General features: G+C 37.6%; 1 protein-coding gene across 3 annotated transcripts in view; it reads left to right on the top strand.

Annotated features, from left to right (window-relative positions):
* AGTPBP1 (ATP/GTP binding carboxypeptidase 1) overlaps positions 1–18,016 on the top strand; it is a 186,516-nt gene extending 168,500 nt beyond the window's left edge. For 2 of the 3 annotated variants that reach the window (XM_049895307.1, XM_049895309.1), the window contains one exon: positions 14,955–18,016. In XM_049895307.1, the coding sequence (XP_049751264.1) occupies positions 14,955–15,132 (178 nt within the window). In that variant the 3' untranslated portion in view covers positions 15,133–18,016. The other variant, XM_049895308.1, reaches the window with a different exon arrangement.
* The last annotated feature ends 1,510 nt before the right edge of the window (positions 18,017–19,526 follow it).

The following is a 19,526-nucleotide window of genomic DNA, read 5'->3' as shown; positions in this document are numbered from 1 at the left end:
TTGCTAGGGGGTGTTTTTTCTTCTCAAAGCTGAGAATGTTTGTAAAACTCATATAGAAGCATACGGCTATAGTGTTTTGTGCTTAACAAAAAGTATTCTTAATTTACCTGCTACTTGAACTATTAAACAATCTCAGTGACTCTCATTTAAAGGATTTGAGAATGAGACTGATAGAACGTTTAAAAATATTTCTTATTAGGATGTTGGGGTGGTAACTAAATTTCAGGATATTGGGCATGTGGGCGAAGTGTGTTTTATCATAATTTCAGTGATATATATTTCGATGAAGCCTAATTACTGTCTTAATGATCAACCATACAGTATATGGACCTAATTTTTTTTTTTCTTAAGGTGATGTTCACATAGCATAAAATTAACCATTTTAAAGTAAATAATTCTGTGGTATTTAATATATTCACAATGTTGCACAAACCATCTCCTTTCTTTGCCTCTAAAACTTTATCATCCCCAAAAGACACGCCCATACCTAGACATTTCAGATAAATGGAATCATACAATATGTGACTTTTCATGTCTGACTTCTTTCACTTAGCATAATATTTTTGAGGTCCATCCATGTTGTAGCGTGGATCGATACTTCATTTCTCTTTGGCTGAATAATATTCTTTTGTATGCGTCTACCACATTTTGTTGATGGACATTTGGGTTGTTTCTACCTTCAGCTATTGTGAATAGTGCTGCTCTGAATATTTGTGTATGTGTTTGAATACCTGTTTTCAACTCTTTTGAGTCTATATCTAGTAGTTGAAATCCTGAGTGTCTTAAGTTTGACCCAAAGGGGTATGTGGGTCTTGTGGATGGTCCGTCAGGTGTGGTATAAGAAAGCGAGACTCACACAAGATGGCCAGGAAATAAACAGAATTCGGTACAGGTAATTCCTGATTTGCAACCTATTTGAGTTAGGACGAGCTGCACTTAAAACCGTCTGTTTTTTGTGGCCTTTTGTACATCTTTTCATTAGTAATTTGCTGATGTTATGATTCTCAGATGTTCAGCGTTATGGTTTATGAGGATACTAATAATAAAAGGAAATAATAATGAAAATTAAAAAAAAAAATGAAGTATTCGACTTACGTCAGATCTGACATATTTAGAACCCCATCATAAGTTGGGGACTACCTGTACTGACAAGTCCTGGAGAGGAAACTGTAGCACAGACTTGACACAGGGCCATATAGGAGGTTGCACTGGGGAGAAGCCAAGACAGAACAAGCCGGAATTCTAGGAGAGGGCTTATGTATGGCAAGCAGAATGGGGGCTGGTGATTATGGCACACTGAAGTTTTATTGGTCAGTTTAAAAGTTTCTAGTGTATTAGCACTGGAAAAAGAAGACGTTTTAATCGTGGAAACCCATGTGGGGGATGGCTAGGAGGGACAATGAGTAACTGCAGCTGTTGAGAGACTGGGTTATAAGATAGTTATGGATTTCTATCACAAGAAACGATAATGGGGCATGCCCAGGGGGGGCAAGGAGTGACCACAACTGTTGAGAGGCCTGGTGACAAGATAGGAACGTCCACGTCAGAAACTAGGTGAAAGGGCAACTAGGAGAATTAACAGGTACCAAGACAGCAAATTTGTAGGCCGCCCGACAGCAAATTTTGTAGGCCGTAAATTGGCTTTATGACTCTGGGGCATATGTAATTCTATATTTAACTTTTTGAAGAACCACCACACTGCTTTCCACAGTGGCTGGGCCATTTTACATTCCCACCAGCAATGGAAGAAGGTTCCATTTTCTCCACATGCTCACTAACATTTGTTATTTTCCATTTTTCTCATAATAGCCATCCTAGTGAGTGTAAAGTGATCTCATTGTGGTTTCAATTTGCATTTCCCTAATAACTATGTTAAACTTCTTTTCATGTGCTTAATGGCCATTGTATATCTTGTTTGGAGAAAGGTCTATTCAAGTCTTTTGCCCATTTTTAAATAGGTTTGTTTTTCTTTTTTGTTGTTGAGTTGTAAAAAGAGTTCTTTATATATTCTGGGTACTAGACCCATATCAGGTATTAAAAAACAAAACAAAAGACCAAACCTGTTGCAGTCAAGTCAATTCCCACTCACGGTGACCCTACTTACGATTTGCAAATATTTTCTCTCATTTTGTAGGTTGTCTTTTCACTTTCTTGATGGTATCCTTTGATATATGAAATTTTTAGTTTTGAGGAAATTTAATTTAGTTATTTTTTTCTTTTGTTGCCTGTGCTTTTGGTGTCATATCTAAGAATCTATTGTGAAATCCAAGGTCATGAAGAGTTACCCCTGTGTTTTCTTCTAAGAAACATAGAAATATGTTTTCTTCTCTCTCTCTCTCTTTTTTTTAATAGCTTTAGCCTTTACATTTAGGTCTTTGATCCATTTTGAGTTAATCTTCATATATGGTATAAGGTAAGGATCCAATTTCTGTTTTTTTTTTGCATGTAGAGATACAGATGTCCCAGCACTGTTTGTTGAAGAGCCCATTCTTTCCCCCATTGAATGGTTTTGGTGCCCTTGTTGAAAATAAATTGACCATAGAAGTGTGTAGCTATTTCTGGACTCTCACTTCTATTCCATTAGTCTAAATTTTTATGCCAGTACCACACTCTTTTGATGACTGTGGCTTTGTCTTAAAATTTGAAATAGGAAAGTGCAAGTACTCCAGCTTTGTTCTTTTTTAAGATCTAGTTTTGGTTTTTAATGGGGAGTCAAATTTGTTTCTAAATCTTGGAAGATTTGTATGAGTTCATAAATATGTGTTACGGACATGTTGTCTGGTTTAATTCACAGGTCAGAGTTAGTTTTATTTTCCCATCACAATATAATAATAATAATTTAAAAAAACCCAAACCGGTTGCTGTCGAGTTCGATTCTGACTCATGGCGACCCCATGTATTGCAGAGTAGAACTGCTCTCCATAGGGCTTTCAAGGCTGTGACTTTCAGAAGTAGATCACCAGGCATTTCTTCCGAGGTGCCTCTGGGTGGGTTCAAACCACTGACCTTTTGGTTAGTACTTGAGTGCTTAACCATTTGCGTCACCCAGGGACTCCTATAATGATGATAATTCTAACTTAATTCTTATTCTTTTACAACGTTTTGTTTTTTTCCTAGAATTTTTTTTCTTTTGATGTTACTTAAAATTTAGTGCCCATATTTCTATCAGTATTTGGAAACATTTAAAAAGTAATGTATCTTAATTAAGAAATGCTCCAGGATAGAGTTTTATATACATTATAGACATTAGAAAATTTAATAATAAGTTGTTTCTAATACCACTATTAAATTGGACTTGAGCTGGAAAAATTATTTTTAAATATACTTAGAATTATGTTGTGTGTTCATAATTTTTTAAAAGCCTAACACGATGTATTTTGATGAAGTTAGAATACATTCCTGTCAAGGTATAGGGAATGAGTTTAGGTTTGTGGACCAGTTAACATCATAATGTTGCTTGTTAAAGGCTCAACTCCTGCCTGCAGCATTACAACAGAGACTAGGTGGAGGTTATTGGTAGAGTACAAACGTATTGATTGCTACAGACTGTTAACAGTAGAATGAAATATCAGCCTGTTAGCTTTCTAATTTCTTTATATGAAGCTAGTGTTTATTTATAAATTGTAGACACGTTTTCTTCTGAGGTAACTAAATTAATATAGATCAAGTTGTGACCAAATGTTAATAGCAATATCTAATCTCTACCTGTGTAGTAAGTAGTAGAACTTAACTGGTTATTAATGTGTTTCTTTTTTCAGTGTACACTTTACCATTTAATCAAGCTAATCTTTAAGAAATTATCTTCCATTTTAATGACTGTGATGCACATACTTGAGTCTGGTTTGCCTTTCTGTGAGTCATTTATTGCTACCACTTAGAAAATGCTCACGCCTGTAATTGCTATTGGAATACATATCGTGCCATGTAATTGAAGTCATGTAATCATGACTTCTAGTCCACTGGAAATCATAGCTGCTCATAACTAAAAATTAAGTAAATGACATTCTATTGTCCCCACAAATTAAGGGGAAATTGTAATCATTCAGAAATGACGGGACTGATGTGAACACTTCAGGATCCCAGGCCAGATTTGGTTGTAGAAGGCTTTGAGGCTTGTCATAAGAGAAGTAAATGAAGCTTATAATTGAGATCCAGAAAAGTATTACGTCAGTAATTGTTAGTCTCTGAAATTTAACTATATACAAGGAATTTGATGGCCTTATGTATTTATAGATATTTATTATGTTCTTGGTAGCCTCTTGGAAGAGTGAGGATATTCCTTTCACGTAAGTGTCTATTTGAAACTTTAAAATTAAGAACTACTTTTCATTTTCCTTTCAGTGCATGTTTCCTGGCCACAAATTATTTTAGTTTTTGTTTATTTGGAACTATTCTTATTTCAATTTCACTTTTGCAAACTTTGTCAGTACAGGATTCTAGTTTGACACTTGTTTCCTTTCAGCCCTTTAAAGATGTCAGTGCATTGAATTTTTGGCTCCCATTGTTTTTGTTGAGAAATCACCAATTTGTCTTATTTTTGCTCCTTTAGAAGGTAATGTGTCTGGATGCTTTTTGATTTTCTTTTGGTCTCTGATTTTTAGCAATTTAACTGTGAGAGCCTAGGTGTGGTTTTCTTTTATTTATCCTGCTGTATTTAGGATTTGTAGTGCTTCCTAAATCTGTGCCTTGAGTCTTTCATTGCTTTTGGGAAATTCTCAACCATTAGCTTTTCAAATGTTGCTTCTGTCACATTATTTTTTTACAGTTTTAATTTATGTGGATGTTTAATCTTTATCTTCTATCCTTTTGTGCTCTTTGCTTCAATCTGGAAAATTTCCACTCACTTATTTTCTGTCTCACTAGTTCTCTTTTCAGCCCTATCCAAAAGATTTTATGTTAAACCTATCATTGAGTTCTTAATTTCAGTAATATATTTTCTGATTAAATTTTTCATTTGATGATTCTTTTTTTTTTTTTTTAATAGAAAATAGATGGTGAAATTCTTGTCATGTGTTTTCTTGGACATATTAAAAACTTTTTTTAAAAAACATTTTATTGTGATTTGGGTGAAAGAGCAAATTAGTTTCCCATTCAACAATTTATACACATTTTGTTGTTTTGTGACATTAATTGCTACCCCCTCAATGTGACAGCACTCTACCCCCTTCTTCCCCAGGTTTCCCATTTGCATTTGCCCATCTTCCCTGCTTCTTTCTGCCTTCTGAACCTTGTTTTTGGGCAAATGCTGCCCTTTTGGTCTTGTATGGTTCATTGTTCTGAGGAGCACATTACTCAGGGGTATTATTGTTCACATTTGTAGGCCTGTCTATTGTTTGCCTAAAAGGTGATGTTGGGAGTGAGTTCTCTTCCAGGTTTGAAGGGTGTCTAAGGGACATAGGCTTGGGGGTTCCACCAGTCTCTATCAGACTAGTAAGTCTGATCTTTTTTATGAATTTGAATTTTGTTGTACATTTTTCTCCCACTCTGTCCAGAACCTTCTGTTGTGATCTTAATCAGAGCAGTTGGTAGTGGTAGCCGGGCACCATCTAGTTCTTCTGGTCTCAGGCTATTGGAGGTTGTGGTTTGTGTGGTCCATTATTTCTTTGGACTAATTATTTTCTCGAGTCTTTGATTTTCTTCACTCTTCTTTGCCACAGACAGGAAAAGAACAGTAGTTGTATCTTAGATGGCCACTCACAAGTTTTTAAGACCACAGACTTTATGGACTGTGTCATGCGAGTTGACCTAGTTGTTCCCCGAGACCATGGTCCTAAATCCTCAAGCCCAGTGACCCAGTCCCTCAAAGTGTTTGGTTATGGCTAAGAAGGTTTCATAACTTTGTGCCCTGTGTGCTCTACTATATAGATAGGTATATTTGCAGCACATACAAATACATATGTAGAAATATCCTCTGCCAAACCTATATATGCTCATGGGTATATTCCCATATGCCATCCCATACCTGTTCAGCTTATGTATCTACTTATGTGTTCACTCTTAAATTGTTATGTGTTATCACTGTTATTACAGGATTGTGTATGTAATAGTATTTACTGTTGTTGCCTTTTACTTTTGAGTTCTTGCCAGCATCTTCTTTTGCCTTTGTCTTGTGCAGACATCCCCTTATTGTGTATTCCTTTTCCTTCACCTAAGTTAATAAGTGTCTACTATCTAGTTAGTGATTTTTCTTCCCTCCCTTTCCCATCCCTGGTAACCATCAAAGAATGCTTCTTTCTATGTGTAAACGTTTTCTTGATGTTTTATAATAGTGATCTTATACAATATTTGTCCTTTTCTGATTGACTTATTTTTCTCAGCATAATGTCCTCCGTGTTCATCCATGTCATGAGATGTTTCTCAGATTCATTGTTATTCTTTAACATTGCATAGTATTCCATTGTGTGTATGTGCCATAGTTTGTTTTTCCGTTCATCTGTTGATGGGCACTTAGGTTGTTTCCATCTTTTGCTATTGTGAATAACACCACGATGAACGTGGATGTGCATATGTCTACTTTGTGTCATGGCTCTTATTTTTTTAGGATATATTTACCTAGGAGTGGGATTGCTGGATCATAAGGTATCTCTATTTCTAACTTTTTAAGACAGTGCCATACTGTTTTCCACAGTGGTTGTACCATTTTACAATCCTACCAGCACTGTATTAGAGTTCCAGTCTACCCACATCCTCACCAGCATTTGTTGATTTCTGTTCTTTTGATCATTGACATTTTTGCAGACATGAGATATGACATCTCATTGTAGTTTTGATTTGCATCTCTGTTTTTGTTTTTAATGACTAATGATCACAGGCATTTCTTTATGTATTTGTTGGTTGCTTCGATGTCTTCTCTGGTGAAGTGTCTGTTCGTGTCCTTTGCCCACCTTTTTTACTTTTTTTTTTACATTTTCTTTTTTTGTTGGGGTTCATTTTTATTTTATGTATTGTGCTTTAGGTGAAAGTTTATAGCTCAAGTTAATTTTTCATTCAAAATTTATGCATGCATTGTTTTGTGGCATTGGCCGCAGTCCCCACAATGTGACAGCGCACTCCCTCGTTCCACCCAGGCTCCCTGTGTCCATTTGACCAGCCCCTGTCCTTCCCTGCCTTCTCATGGCGCTTTTGGACAGGAGCTGCCCATGTGGTCTCATGTATCTGAACGCGCTAAGAAGCATGATGTTCCTTGCGTGTATTGTTTTTTGTTTTATGGTCCTGTCTAATCTTCGTGTGAGGAGTGGGCTTCAAGAATGGCTTCAGTTCTGAGTTCACAGAGCATCTAGGGGCCATAGTTTCGGGGTTTCTCCAGTCTCTGTCAGACCATTAAGCCTGGTCTTTTTATATGAATTTGAATTCTGTTCTACATTTTTTTCCTGCTCTGTCCAGGACTCTCTGTGGTGTCCCCTGTCAGGCCTTTGCCCACTTTTTAATTGGATTGTTTTTCTTTTTGTTGCTAAGGTGTTGAAATTTTCTATAAATTTTAGAGATTAGTCCGTTTCAAGGTATGTCTTAACCAAAAGTTTTTTCCCAGTTTGTAGGTTCTCTTTTTACTCTTTTGGAGAAGTCTTTTGATGCACATAAGTGTTTTAATTTTTACAGTGTTCCAGTTGTCTAGTTTAGCTTTTGCTATTTGTACATTTTTGTTATGTTTGATAGTCGGTTTCATAAATTAGGGCCTCTACGCTTGCCCCTATGTTATCTTCCAGCAACTATTTAAAGTTTTACATTTACGTCTTTAATCCATCTTGAGTTAGTTTTTGTATGTGGTGTGAGGTATGGATCTTGTTTAATTTTTCTGCAAATAGATACACAGTTGGGCCAGCATCATTTGTTAAAGAGTATGTGTTCCCCATTTAATGGATTTTGGCTCTTTGTCAAAGACTGGCTATCCATAGCTGGATGGATTTAGTTGTGGGTTCTCTATTCTGTTCCATTGGGCTTTGTGTCTATTGTAACAATACCAGGCTGTTTTGACTACTGTTGCTGCATAGCAGGTTCTGAGATCAGGAAATGTGAGGCCTCCTACTTTGTTCTTCTTCAGTAGTGCTTTCTTTGTCTAGGGTCTCTTTCCATATAAAGTTGGTGATTCATTTTTCCATCTCTTTAAAGAATGTTGATGGAATCTGAATTGGGATTGCATTATATCTATACATCACTTTGGGTAGTATTGACATTTTCACAATGTTGAGTCTACCACTCCATGAACATGGTATGTTTTTCCATTTATGTAGGTCTCTTTTGGTTTCTTGCAGTAGGGTTTTGTCATTTTCTTTGTATAAGTCTTTTACATCCCTAGTTAGATTTATTCCTAAGTTTTTTTTATCTTTTGGGAGGCTATTGTAAATGGTCTTGTCTTCCTGATTTCCTATCAGGATTCTCTTTGTTAATGTAGAGGAATCCTACTGATTTTTGTATGTTGATTGTACCCTGCCACTTTGCTGAATCCTTTCATTAGTTCTAGTAGCTTTCTGTGGCATCTCTGGGATTTTCTATAGGTAGGATCATATTGTCTGCAAATAGGAATAATTTTACTTCTTACCAAATCACAGTTATTTTAAAGTTAATGCCTGTTAACTCCAATATTTGGATCATCATCTCTGGACCTGTTTCTAGTGGATATATTTTTTTCCTTGTTATGTTTCTTGACAGCCCTATTAATATTTAAGAAATGTCATATGTTTTTTATAAAAAATTATAGAGACTTTACATGGTACCTTCCTTCCAAGAGGTCTCAGTTTATTCCCTGCCAAATAGTTAGAGTAGGTTAGCACCCCAGTTCAGGGAGGGACTAAGCTGACTTGTGGTAGGGTTGCAAAATTCATGAAACTTGTTTTGCCCTTATTTCACTCCTCTCTAATTTGTAGCCCCTCAGGGATCACAGTTGAAGGTCTAGGGCTCTTTCTCTTTGGCAGGCCTTCAACTCCAATATTTGTCTCCTCAGTACCACAAGACTTCCAAAAATTGTTTTTTTTTGGGGGGGGGGAGGGGATTTGGTTTTGTTTTTGTTACTTTCTGCTTTGCTTTTTAGCTTCTTGCGCTATGGAGTTTAAGTATATGTCAAATGCCTTTAGGGGAGAACTGTTCAATGTTGGGAGCATATCTGTGAACCTTCTTCCTTTCAGGGAGCTTGACTTCTTAACTTTTGGCTGCCTTGGCAGCCCTGAACTCTAATCTTTAACTGTAACCCAATTCTTTGAAATTGCTGAAAGCTCTGATACCTTTTAGCAGCTGCTCTTTCTTGGCCTTAGTTTCCTCCGGACTTTGCTTCATGTACTTTTTCTCTTTGCTGATTTTCCTTTGTATTCTTTCATTGTAGTAAATCATAGCTAGGAGTATGACTATGTGCTGAGTCCTGTGAGTTCCTCCAGGTCAACCATCAAACCAGAGGGTGGTCTTGGGGATCCCTTGCTCACATATCCACTCTGAATTTCTGTTGAGTTTATTTATCTCAGATTTTAGGGTTCAGCTGAAAATGATCAGAGACAAGTTGCATTGTAATCCCTTTACGTATATGTGCAAACTGAGGGGCAGAAGGAGTAATTTACCCAGGGTCATCCATCTAGCAGTTCCTGACAGAACCAGGAATTGGATCCAGGTGTAACTCAAAAGCCCCCTGTCATCTCATTAAATTATATGTCCTCCAAGTATATAAGCAAAATTATTAAAATGTACTGGTTTCAGTTTTGGAAGCCCTCCTGCATTATTTGGGGAATGTGTCTGCCATTTAACACTTTGATTATGTTTAAGAAATGTTTTTAGGTCAATAGCTAAGTAAGTTGGAGTTTAGTGACTTAGTTAATTACTGTTTTCCAAAGGCAGCTTAGTTATACTTTTTTTCCCCAACAAAAATATCAGTAAATTAGCAGCTTTCTTTCCTTCTTTTCAGAGAGATAAATATTCTCTTGTTAAATATTCTGTACTCTTGTTGTGTGTGTATGTATACTGGAGTCACTTAAGTCATTGCTTGTATTTTTTATGGACAATTTAATTTACTTTGTGATACTTAAAGGATGCCATATTTACCTCTTATCTAGAAATCATTGTATAAATTATAATGACAAAGTACCTTGTAATATATGTGCAGATAGAATTTTCTTTCACTCTAGACCTGACATTTCAACACAAGAAACCCAAACACAATTAGCATTTCAAAAATTGCTGATAGTTTGGGCAATTGGTCATTTTTTTATTTGTGCATCTCTGGTTTACACAATCGAAAACTGGTGCTTGAAGAGCGTTTGTGGCGTGGCTGAGGCCACACCGCCGGTAAGGAGGGGAGGAGGGGCTCAGGCCTGGAGCTCCTGCTCCATGCGCAGTGCTGCATTTCCACCACGTACACACAGGCCATGGAGCAGAGGAGCTGCTTCTGCTTTCAGAGATGTAAAATCAGCTATATTAGAAGTGGGATGGTGTAAATCTGAGGGGGACAGCGATTCGTTTAGGTTGAACTTTGTGTTTAGCATGAGGGTAGCCAGCAAACCTTTTGAATCTGAATGAAGCAGAATCTTTTCTCTTCTCTTTAGAAATCAGTTGGAATTATAAACCTTCTCTGCATCATACGGCATCACACAGCAGAGATTTCAGTGCGTTCATCCTGTGAAAAGGCCCTTTGGGTGAAGGTTTTGATATGTTTCTTGGAGCAGCATGGGGAGGACTTGCTTGTGGACTAAAATGCTCTTCTCTTTTAGAATGAAGTGTTTCGTATTGAATTGCTTTTTTTTTTTGGCTTAGTCACCTTTACCCTGATAATTAAAATCTAGAATAGGATATTAAGGCAGGAGTAGGTAAGGCAACTTTTGGAGAATGAGGCAAAACAGGGCAAAAAGAGTAAATCTCTGTGAAGAAAATGAGGCAAACAGAGAAGTAGTGGTAGAAAAACAAAGTAACTGATCGGAAATAATTAAATGCTTGTTAGATGTTCTTCTTAGATTGAAAGGATATTTCGGTTCTTATCTGCTGATGTAAAGGGAACAAATTGTTTATAACTGTAGGACAAATTACCTTAATCTTTTTTTTTAAGTGAAGGTTGTTAGTATCATGTGAGAATAATGTATATGAAGGCACTTTGTAAGTTGTAAAGTGCTCTAAGCCTATGTTGGAATTATTAATAAAAGTAAAGATGAATTTTTATGATCGGTCTCGTGCCTTTAATTTTTTTTCACTAAAGTAAAATAGGTGATAATGGGTAGTATACAAATTGATGATCTTGTGAACCTCATGACTTCTCATAAAGAGTTCATAGACATTTATTCAGTGACTACAATGTGTCAGGCACTTCCTGCAGCTGACGGGGTACTGAGATGGCTAAGCCACAGTTCGTGACCTTAAGTGGCCTATGATTGACTACTGAGAAGACAGGCACACAAATGGATGGTTTCAGCTGTACGTGGTGACCGATCAGAGGGACCGTACGTGCAGGTAGAGAGGGCATTTAGAGAGCAGGCAGTCATCTCAAGAGGGGCTTTAAGGAAGGACGTTTGAAGATGAGTCTGAGCTGCATTTGGAAGGAAGTCAGAACTAGTTAGGAGAAGAAAGTATGCCCTGAGCAGAGGTAACAGTGTCGGTAAAGGCTTGTCGAGAGATTGGCAGGGTTTGCTTACTGAGAACTTTGGCTCGGATGACTCACTGAATGAATGATACTGAGAAGATGAGAAGACACTGGGAAGAAGGATGAGCTCACTTGTGAGCATGCTGTATTTGGGGTGCTTGTGAGATAGCCACCTGAATGGATCTAGTAAGTCCATGCATGTACAGGAGAAGTTCCCCGGGTGGGGGGGATCAGGGCTAGAAATGTCAACTGGGAAATTATCAGAATACAGATCAAAATAGGTGAGCTCACTTACAGAGGGCGTATGTATAAGAAGAACTGTTGGGCAAGATAGCATTTTAGAGACATTGGCACAGTGGTTAAAGAGCTTGGCTGCTAACCAAAAGGTTGGCAGTTTGAATTCATCAGCTGCTCCTTGGAAACCCTGTGGGGCAGTTCTGCCCTGTCCTGTAGGGTCACTATGAGTCAGTATTGACTCAACGGCAACGGTGTTTTGGTATGTTTGATGAATACACGAGACTGGGCAGCACACGGTCAACATTGAGAAGGGACAGAGAGGAATGAAGCAAACCAGAAGAGAGCACTATCAGAATTTTCACCGCGGTTAAGTGTACAGAGAGATTCTGTAAAGATGGTAATTGGATATAGTATTATGAAGGGTGGTTTCAGGGGAGTGATGGAGGCTATAAGCTTCTGCCTTATCTCAGTCTTCCCTTAGTCCCTTAAACCTGGATCCACTGATCTCTCTCTCTCACAGCTACACTCACACGTACACATACATTCAAACACAGATGTGCACATCTTTCTTCACCTCTAATTCTTCACCCTCCTTTGTGCACTCAGTCCTACTAATATTCCAGAGTTGGCACTGGTGGCCCCATCCCAGTTGCTGGATATATTCTGTATACTTCAGCTATACGGTAGACTTCAATGAAGCTGAGGCTAGGAATATGATTTTGGTAGGACCTGAAGAAATACAAGTAAATATCAAGGCCAGTATGAGTTACAGGAGTGGAATATTAGAGTGTGAAACAGGTCCACTCCTGGGTGTCAGAATGGGTGATGCCAGGAGGTGACTGGAGTTCATGTCACACTCAACATTGTAAATGAGCCACGATCAGGAATCGACAGAATCAAATTATTATCTGGGTCCAGAGCCCTGAAAATGCCGTGTTACAGGGTTGTTACTTTGAGTTTCCAGGAGCTTGCCTCCCAGGTCGAGCCGCTCTTTGTCTTGAATTAAAGGTTCACGTCAGCATCTGCCACCAGCATTGCTCCCAGTCTCCCTGCTGTCCAGGCTCTGTTGTGGGAGTCTCTTTTGCTCCTGAATCACGTCTTTCCTTCTGTTTCCTCATTGACGCACAGCTAGGTAGACTAGGTAGGCTTTTCCTTTAAGCCCTTTCCCTTAGTTCAAATTGATTAACTTTCTCATATTCATTGCCCCATGTAGAGCTAGATCCTTGCTATCACTCCAGGGCACTGGCTGGGCTCCCCATGACCAGCTTCTCTGACGCCAGTCCGTTTTCCTGGCCTGGAATTCTGCTGTCCGTAGATCTCCTGAATGACGCTTCCCTCCTGCTTACCTGCTCACCTGCTCACCCTCTGCATGGATTTTGTGCTCTTCCTACCTGTGGGGAGACCCTGGGATGCTGCTGCGTGTCCCACGCTGGCCACTGTGCCTTGGCTCTGCAGTGCCAGCCTCTCCAGTCTGGTCCATTTCCCAGCCCTTGCACCAGTGTCTGTGCACGGCTTTGGAGCAGCATTCCAAATCTGCCTGCTTCCTTGCATGTTCCAGTATTGCGTCTTCTTGTTATGACAGGCTCCAGGAAGAAAACAAGCAAGTGTGTACAGGAGATTGGTCTTTCCTCACTTTCTTTCCACAGCTTCTCTCTTTCCCACCTCCTTTGCTTCAGCTAGTCATCATCTCGCCTGAGAACCACCTGGGACACCTCTGAGACTTTAAAACACCCCGGTGAAGAGGAGAAACTAATTATTGTACTTCAAAAGAAAGATGTTGAGAGACATTTTAAAAGGCAGATAATCTTTTAATCTTATGTATGTTTGTTTTTTTTCTAAAGACCTGTGCTAAACATTTTAGTTCATAATGAAAAGCTGTAAAGTTGTTTTTGTGAGTGTTAGGTTTGTTGTCAAGTCTCACACAACCTTCCAAGCCGAGTGGCATTGCTCAGCACTACTCTGTCACAGTACAAGTGCGGAACTTTTAAAAGAAAGTTTGCTATGTAAGATCACGCTGGCTTTTGCAATATTTTTTTTCTTCAGTGAGGAAGATTAAAGCTATGCCAGGAAAAAATATGACTCTCTCCAGATGAGTTTTACTTTCTCTTTCCAGAAAATTAGGATCATGTAATCCATTAACTTTCCCTTTTCCCTTCTGCCTTAACTGCCAGATAGCTGAACTGCGTTTAATATTTAGTTGCAATTATCCTGACCTTCTAGGTGACTAGTAACATCTGCTTCTCATTTTAACCAATTATTCTCTTCTCATTGTCTGATTTCATAGTTTTGAGTTGCATCAGCTATAAGGAATTGTTTTTGGAAGCAGGTTGGATATAAACAAGCATAGGTCTACGTGAAATTAAGGTAGCTTTGGTCACAAATGGAGACATTGAAAAGTTCTGTAGTGTTTGTTAGATGTGTGTGTGTGTGTGTGTGTGTGCGTGTAAAATCTGGCAAATGGGGAGACATGAGAATAATGTGATTTTTGAAGAGGAAAGGATATGTTATGGACCCTAGTGGAAGGGTTGTCTTAATTCCAAACCAACTACCTAATGAAATATTTACAAGCACTTAGTGCTTTTAAGCAAGTATCTTATTCTCTGTCCCAAGGGAAGGTAACTAATCTGGATGTGGAGTCTTCACTTGTTTTTCTTTTCCTTTTTTCCTCAATCTATGGAAACTCTGGGGACGGGTACGTGGGCTGTATTTATGGCAGATAATCACTTTATAGACTTAGAATAAGTGGGTTCAGTGCACTGCTTAAGGAACCAATTAAATACCCTCAGTTTCTTATAAAGCCTATTGAAATTATCTGTTGCCTGATTTATAGTGATTAAAATAGAACTTCAAAAATAAATCTTAGTAGCCTGCAAATTGATGAAACCCTTCAAAGGAGTATCCAGTGAGAAAGTTCACTGCTATCTAATTGTAGGAGGTATATTGACATTCTTGCAATATAATTAAAAATTAGTTTTTCACCCTTTGTTGTCTGTACAAGGAACTTGCAAGGATTATAACTCTCTCAACTTGATCATTTGCATAACCTTTTTTAAAAAGTTAATTGAAATTACTTACATTAGAATTAAAGTTAAGCCAGTGTGGTGAAATAATCTAGTTTTAGAACTTTGAAATCTAATGAAGGTCTTGTGTGTTCTGTGTGCTTTGGCTACAGCCCTACCACTTACGTTTTGGAGGAAGATGAGCCTCGGTTCCTTGAAGAAGTTGATTACAGTGCAGAAAGTAATGATGAGTTAGATATTGAATTGGCTGAAAATGCAGGAGATTATGAAACTTCTGCTCAAGAAGAAGTACTTTCTGACTCGGAATTATCAAGAACATACCTACCTTGAGCCCTCTGCCATCTTTGGTTAACTGCAAAGAAGAAATGAAACCTTGGTTTTTATTACACAGGAAATATGAGACAAATCAGTTTCTAGAGAACTAACTCAGAAAGACAAAAAGTAACTTGGGCCAGTTTGATTTCAAGATAATAAATGTGTTATTAATTCATGATGAAATCGGCACTTGTTTTATTTTAGATATTCAGCGCACTTACAGAGCGTTGAATTATCAAATACGGAATTTACTTTTAAGGAAAACCTCAGTATCATTGCATGGATTTTTATCTGCTTCTGGTTGTATTCTACATCAAGTGGGTAATTTTGAAGTGTGAAAAGTATAAAATCTAAGTTCTAGATAATTGTGGTCCTGAGTTGTTGAGAACTAATGTATGTGTACGTGGGTTTCTGTAGATGTGTTTGTGTAGAGGTGGGTAGATACTGAAGGTCAGGGTGTTCTTCAGACTCATGTTAACTGTTGGATTGTGACTGAAATCATCCAGAGTTTGCCTTGAGACCATTACATTCTACATTTATGAAATTAAACAAATAAAAACGCTATCTAATGTTGCATTCATTTCATCATCCTTTTTAACAAGTCATTTGATTTGCAGAATCTTTGTGAGTATATTATAAAAATCCAACATCAGAACACATTGATCAGAATTTTTAAAGGATACTTCATTTACTTAGTTTTCAATTTTTTTATGGTGTAGGCATACCTGTACCTATCATAAAAGATATACAGCATTTGGAGAGCTCTTTTCTCTGCTGTTGTCTTTCGTGGATGTACCTGAAGTTCATTACTATAGCCCAACAGTTTGTTAAGAAGCTTTAAAAATGGAGTTAAGGGTACTATGTGATGTTAAATCTGTATTTGTATATTGAACTTTGACATTTCATGAATTGTGCTGTGTTATTAGATTTATTGAAGTGGATTCATTTTGGGCATGCCGATGTTGTTGTCAGAATCCTATATGACTGGAACAAATTTAAGCCATTTCTTGTAGTGACATCTTCCTGAGTTTTAAGCCATCCTGATGTAAGAATGACTTTGTGGTCAAATAAAATAAACTCAAGGACTTTCAATGAGTTCTTTAAGAACTTTCTGTTCCAACAAAACAAATCCAAAAAGATACCTCATTAGCTGATTATGAAAATTGAAATACAGATTGTGAAGTTGAACGAGCCCTCCTGGCGGGTAGTGAGCTGATGTGGGAAAGAGTGGAATACTTTAGCTGGGCAAAGTGTTATTTAGTGATTTATTAATTATTTATAATTATAAATTATTATTAATATATTTTACATGAAAATGTGACATTTTATTATAATTATAAGTAATTATAATTCTTTTCAGAGAGTAGATTATGGAGCCACTATGTCCACACATGAACTTTTCTTGATTCTTAAATTAGAAATTGAAACCGAGGTAGTCCTGTATGACACGCAACTGTAGTTACTATAATGTGCAGAATAACTCAAAAACTTCTATTTATTATGTTAGGATTATAAAAACTCCTTACTATGTACTGTTATAATAGTTTACATTGACGAAAGTACAACTTTTAACGTGTTACAAACCTGAATATGCCTTTTATTAACTAATTATTCATAAGATTGAAAAAACAGTATAGTTAGGAAATGATTTTTTTTCACAAATAACTTTGGAAAAAACAAAAAATTAATTTAAAAATCTTAACTTTCCTAATTAGGGGTATAACTAGGTTTCACTGGCTATTCATAGGTAAAATTGCCCTAATTTTCACTTCCATGGCCTCATTATTTTGGGATTGCCAAAGAATAGTTGAAACGACTTCAGGGCCATAATCCTAAGAAGGAATGTGCTTCCCTGTGTAGGAGTGATGAGGTCTGATAAACTGAGTCAAATGGTGCATCTTGGATTTATTTAATTTACCTAATGTTTGCAACTTTGATTTTCTTTAAATGTAGTTTTGATCTAATCAGTGGTTTTCAAATTTTAGTGTGGATCAAAATTACCCGGAAGGCTTCTAAATACACAGGTAACTGCTCAGCACCATCCCAGAGCTTCCCATTAGGTACACCTTGGGCAGTGGTGGTGGTTGTCTGTTGCCAACTCATAGTGACCTCATATGTGCAAAGTAGAACTGCTCCGTAGGGTGTGGTCCAAAAATTTGCATTTCTACTTAGTTGCCAGGCGGGGATGCTGCTGGTCCGGGAACTGCATTTTAAGAACCACTGGCATAATTGATGTGCTCTTTGTAGCCACATCATCACAGTTTCCTGAGAATCAGAGAAGCCATGAAGTGGAAATTGGCACAGGGGATAATTTAGATCAAAAAATTTATAGAAACAAGGAACAGTCCGTGGAGGGCAAGTAGACCACAGGGTTGCTGGGGCAGAGCCAGGGTTTTAGCCCAGGTCTCCTGACGTCCAGCCTCATGTTCTTCCCACAAGAGGAGATGCTATCATTTGCCTTTCCCCAAAGAGTAAAGCGTGTGAAAAGCTTCAGGGTCTTTCTTGAATCAAGGTCTATTCAGGTAAACCCGTAAACCTCCCCCCGCAAAAAAAAAATATGCAAAAGCCTGTGGCTCACATTATTGGCTGTTCTCTCATTGTAGTCACAATCTTGTTTAAATACAGTATTATGTCCTGTGTTTAGGTCTCTTTCTTAATCGGTCTCTGCCACTTTTGCCAGTTTTTGTGTGGGATTTAGAAATGTGGACACTAGTCTGGATCCTAATTACAAATAAGTAACTTGGAGTTCCACTTCAGATGGCGTACCAACAGCAATGAGAATGATATTTCTGAATTTCAAATACCCAATTTAAGGTGACTGTGTTATTATAAGCACTGAAATGGATTATACAAAATTGTACTTGCGGAATTTTCTTGTGCAAGCTCCACAAATAAATGACAGTAATGAAACTATAAATTCTTATAAATCCTTTTTTATATATTCATACTTTAATTAAAAAATATTGATTGGAAATTGGTGACTTTTTCACTTACGTTGCTGAAGGTTTAGCTCTTTCTATTAGGAAAAACTTCCTAATGCATATTTTAATTGGGAGGTTATTCTCCTTTGCCCAATAAAATGTTACTGTTAATATTAAGTAAATATTTCTCTAGTTAAAATATATTCAAATTCTTGAGACACAAATGAAAACTTAGACGATAGTCTCATTTCCTTTAGGAGAGTTAGTGTTTTGAAGGTTTAGTCCTTGAAATGTCACATTTCAGTTGTTTTCCACTATTAGTGATATTGTTATTAAATAAAAACTTGGAAAAGTCAAAACCTGTGTAAGGCAGAAACCTGCTGTAGAAGGAGAACTCAAATATTTTCCACTAAATAGAGGGCAATAGAAAAGTGGTGACTGCATTCTGTCATAGGTGGAAAACTTGTGCGACCCGGAAAAACAGGGCAGTCCTTCCGAGTTCTGCCTCTCACAGGTCTCCCTGTGTTTACAAAGCATTTTCACTCACCTAAATTGGGCTAATTGGGCTAATCCTAGGCAGGTAGAAGTCTACCTTTAGTCCCCTCCTGTTTCTGAACCCTGAACAGTAATTGAGGTTCATCTGCCCTCTTTTCCTCCCTTCCACCTTACAAGTCTTCTGTACACGTCAGACCTTTTTGACTTCCTGGTCCCCTCTATCAATCAACTCACAACTTCTTCAGAGCTTTGCTAGGGGTTGGGAACATTGAGTAGCTAAACTGTTTTCCCCTTTCAGTTTGAGCTTGCTAGGCATGCAGTGCCTATGTCCAAATGAATGGGAGTCTTGCGGTGGCATCTCTGACCGTCTGCAGGCCAGTCAGAATGATACTTTGGAGTATGGGACATGGTTGGCACTGGTCGAGTACTGAAGTGACCTCTGGGGGTGTGTCCTTGCACACATACATCCTCACAAACCCCTGCGAAGTGCAAGTGAATGTGGTTCCCTTCTGCATGTCAGTCCAGACAATTTTAAAAGGGCCGAAGAGTCTACATCTTTCAAAACAGATGGACTTCTCTGTAGACTTTTCTTTAACCGAAGTTGTAATTAAGTAAAGGGCTTTGAGACTAGAGGCTTACTTTCGTGGTCATATGCAAAATAATTATTAAAGTCAAATTATGGAATGTATTTATAGTGTCATGATTTTTTATAATTTATACTTTCCCGTTCTTACCTCATATAATCTATATAGGATTTGTTTTTCTCCTGTTTTAATCGTTATTAACCTTAGAAATGTTTGATGTTTCATCTATTTTCTTTTTTAGAATGGGGGCACTTGGAACAGAGTGAATGAATTGTGTAATTTCATATAAAAATAAATTTCAAGATTTGGAAATATCCCTTTTCAAGAAAAAGCATTTGTATTTAATGTAAAGAGAGATGTATCCAAGACACATCTGTCTTGGCCAACCTTTATATCCCCTTTCTGCAGT

This window comes from Elephas maximus, chromosome 9, assembly GCF_024166365.1.
Source record: "Elephas maximus indicus isolate mEleMax1 chromosome 9, mEleMax1 primary haplotype, whole genome shotgun sequence".
NCBI lineage: Eukaryota > Metazoa > Chordata > Mammalia > Proboscidea > Elephantidae > Elephas > Elephas maximus.
Note: the sequence above shows the minus strand (reverse complement) of the source record. Positions and strands in the feature narration are given on the sequence as shown.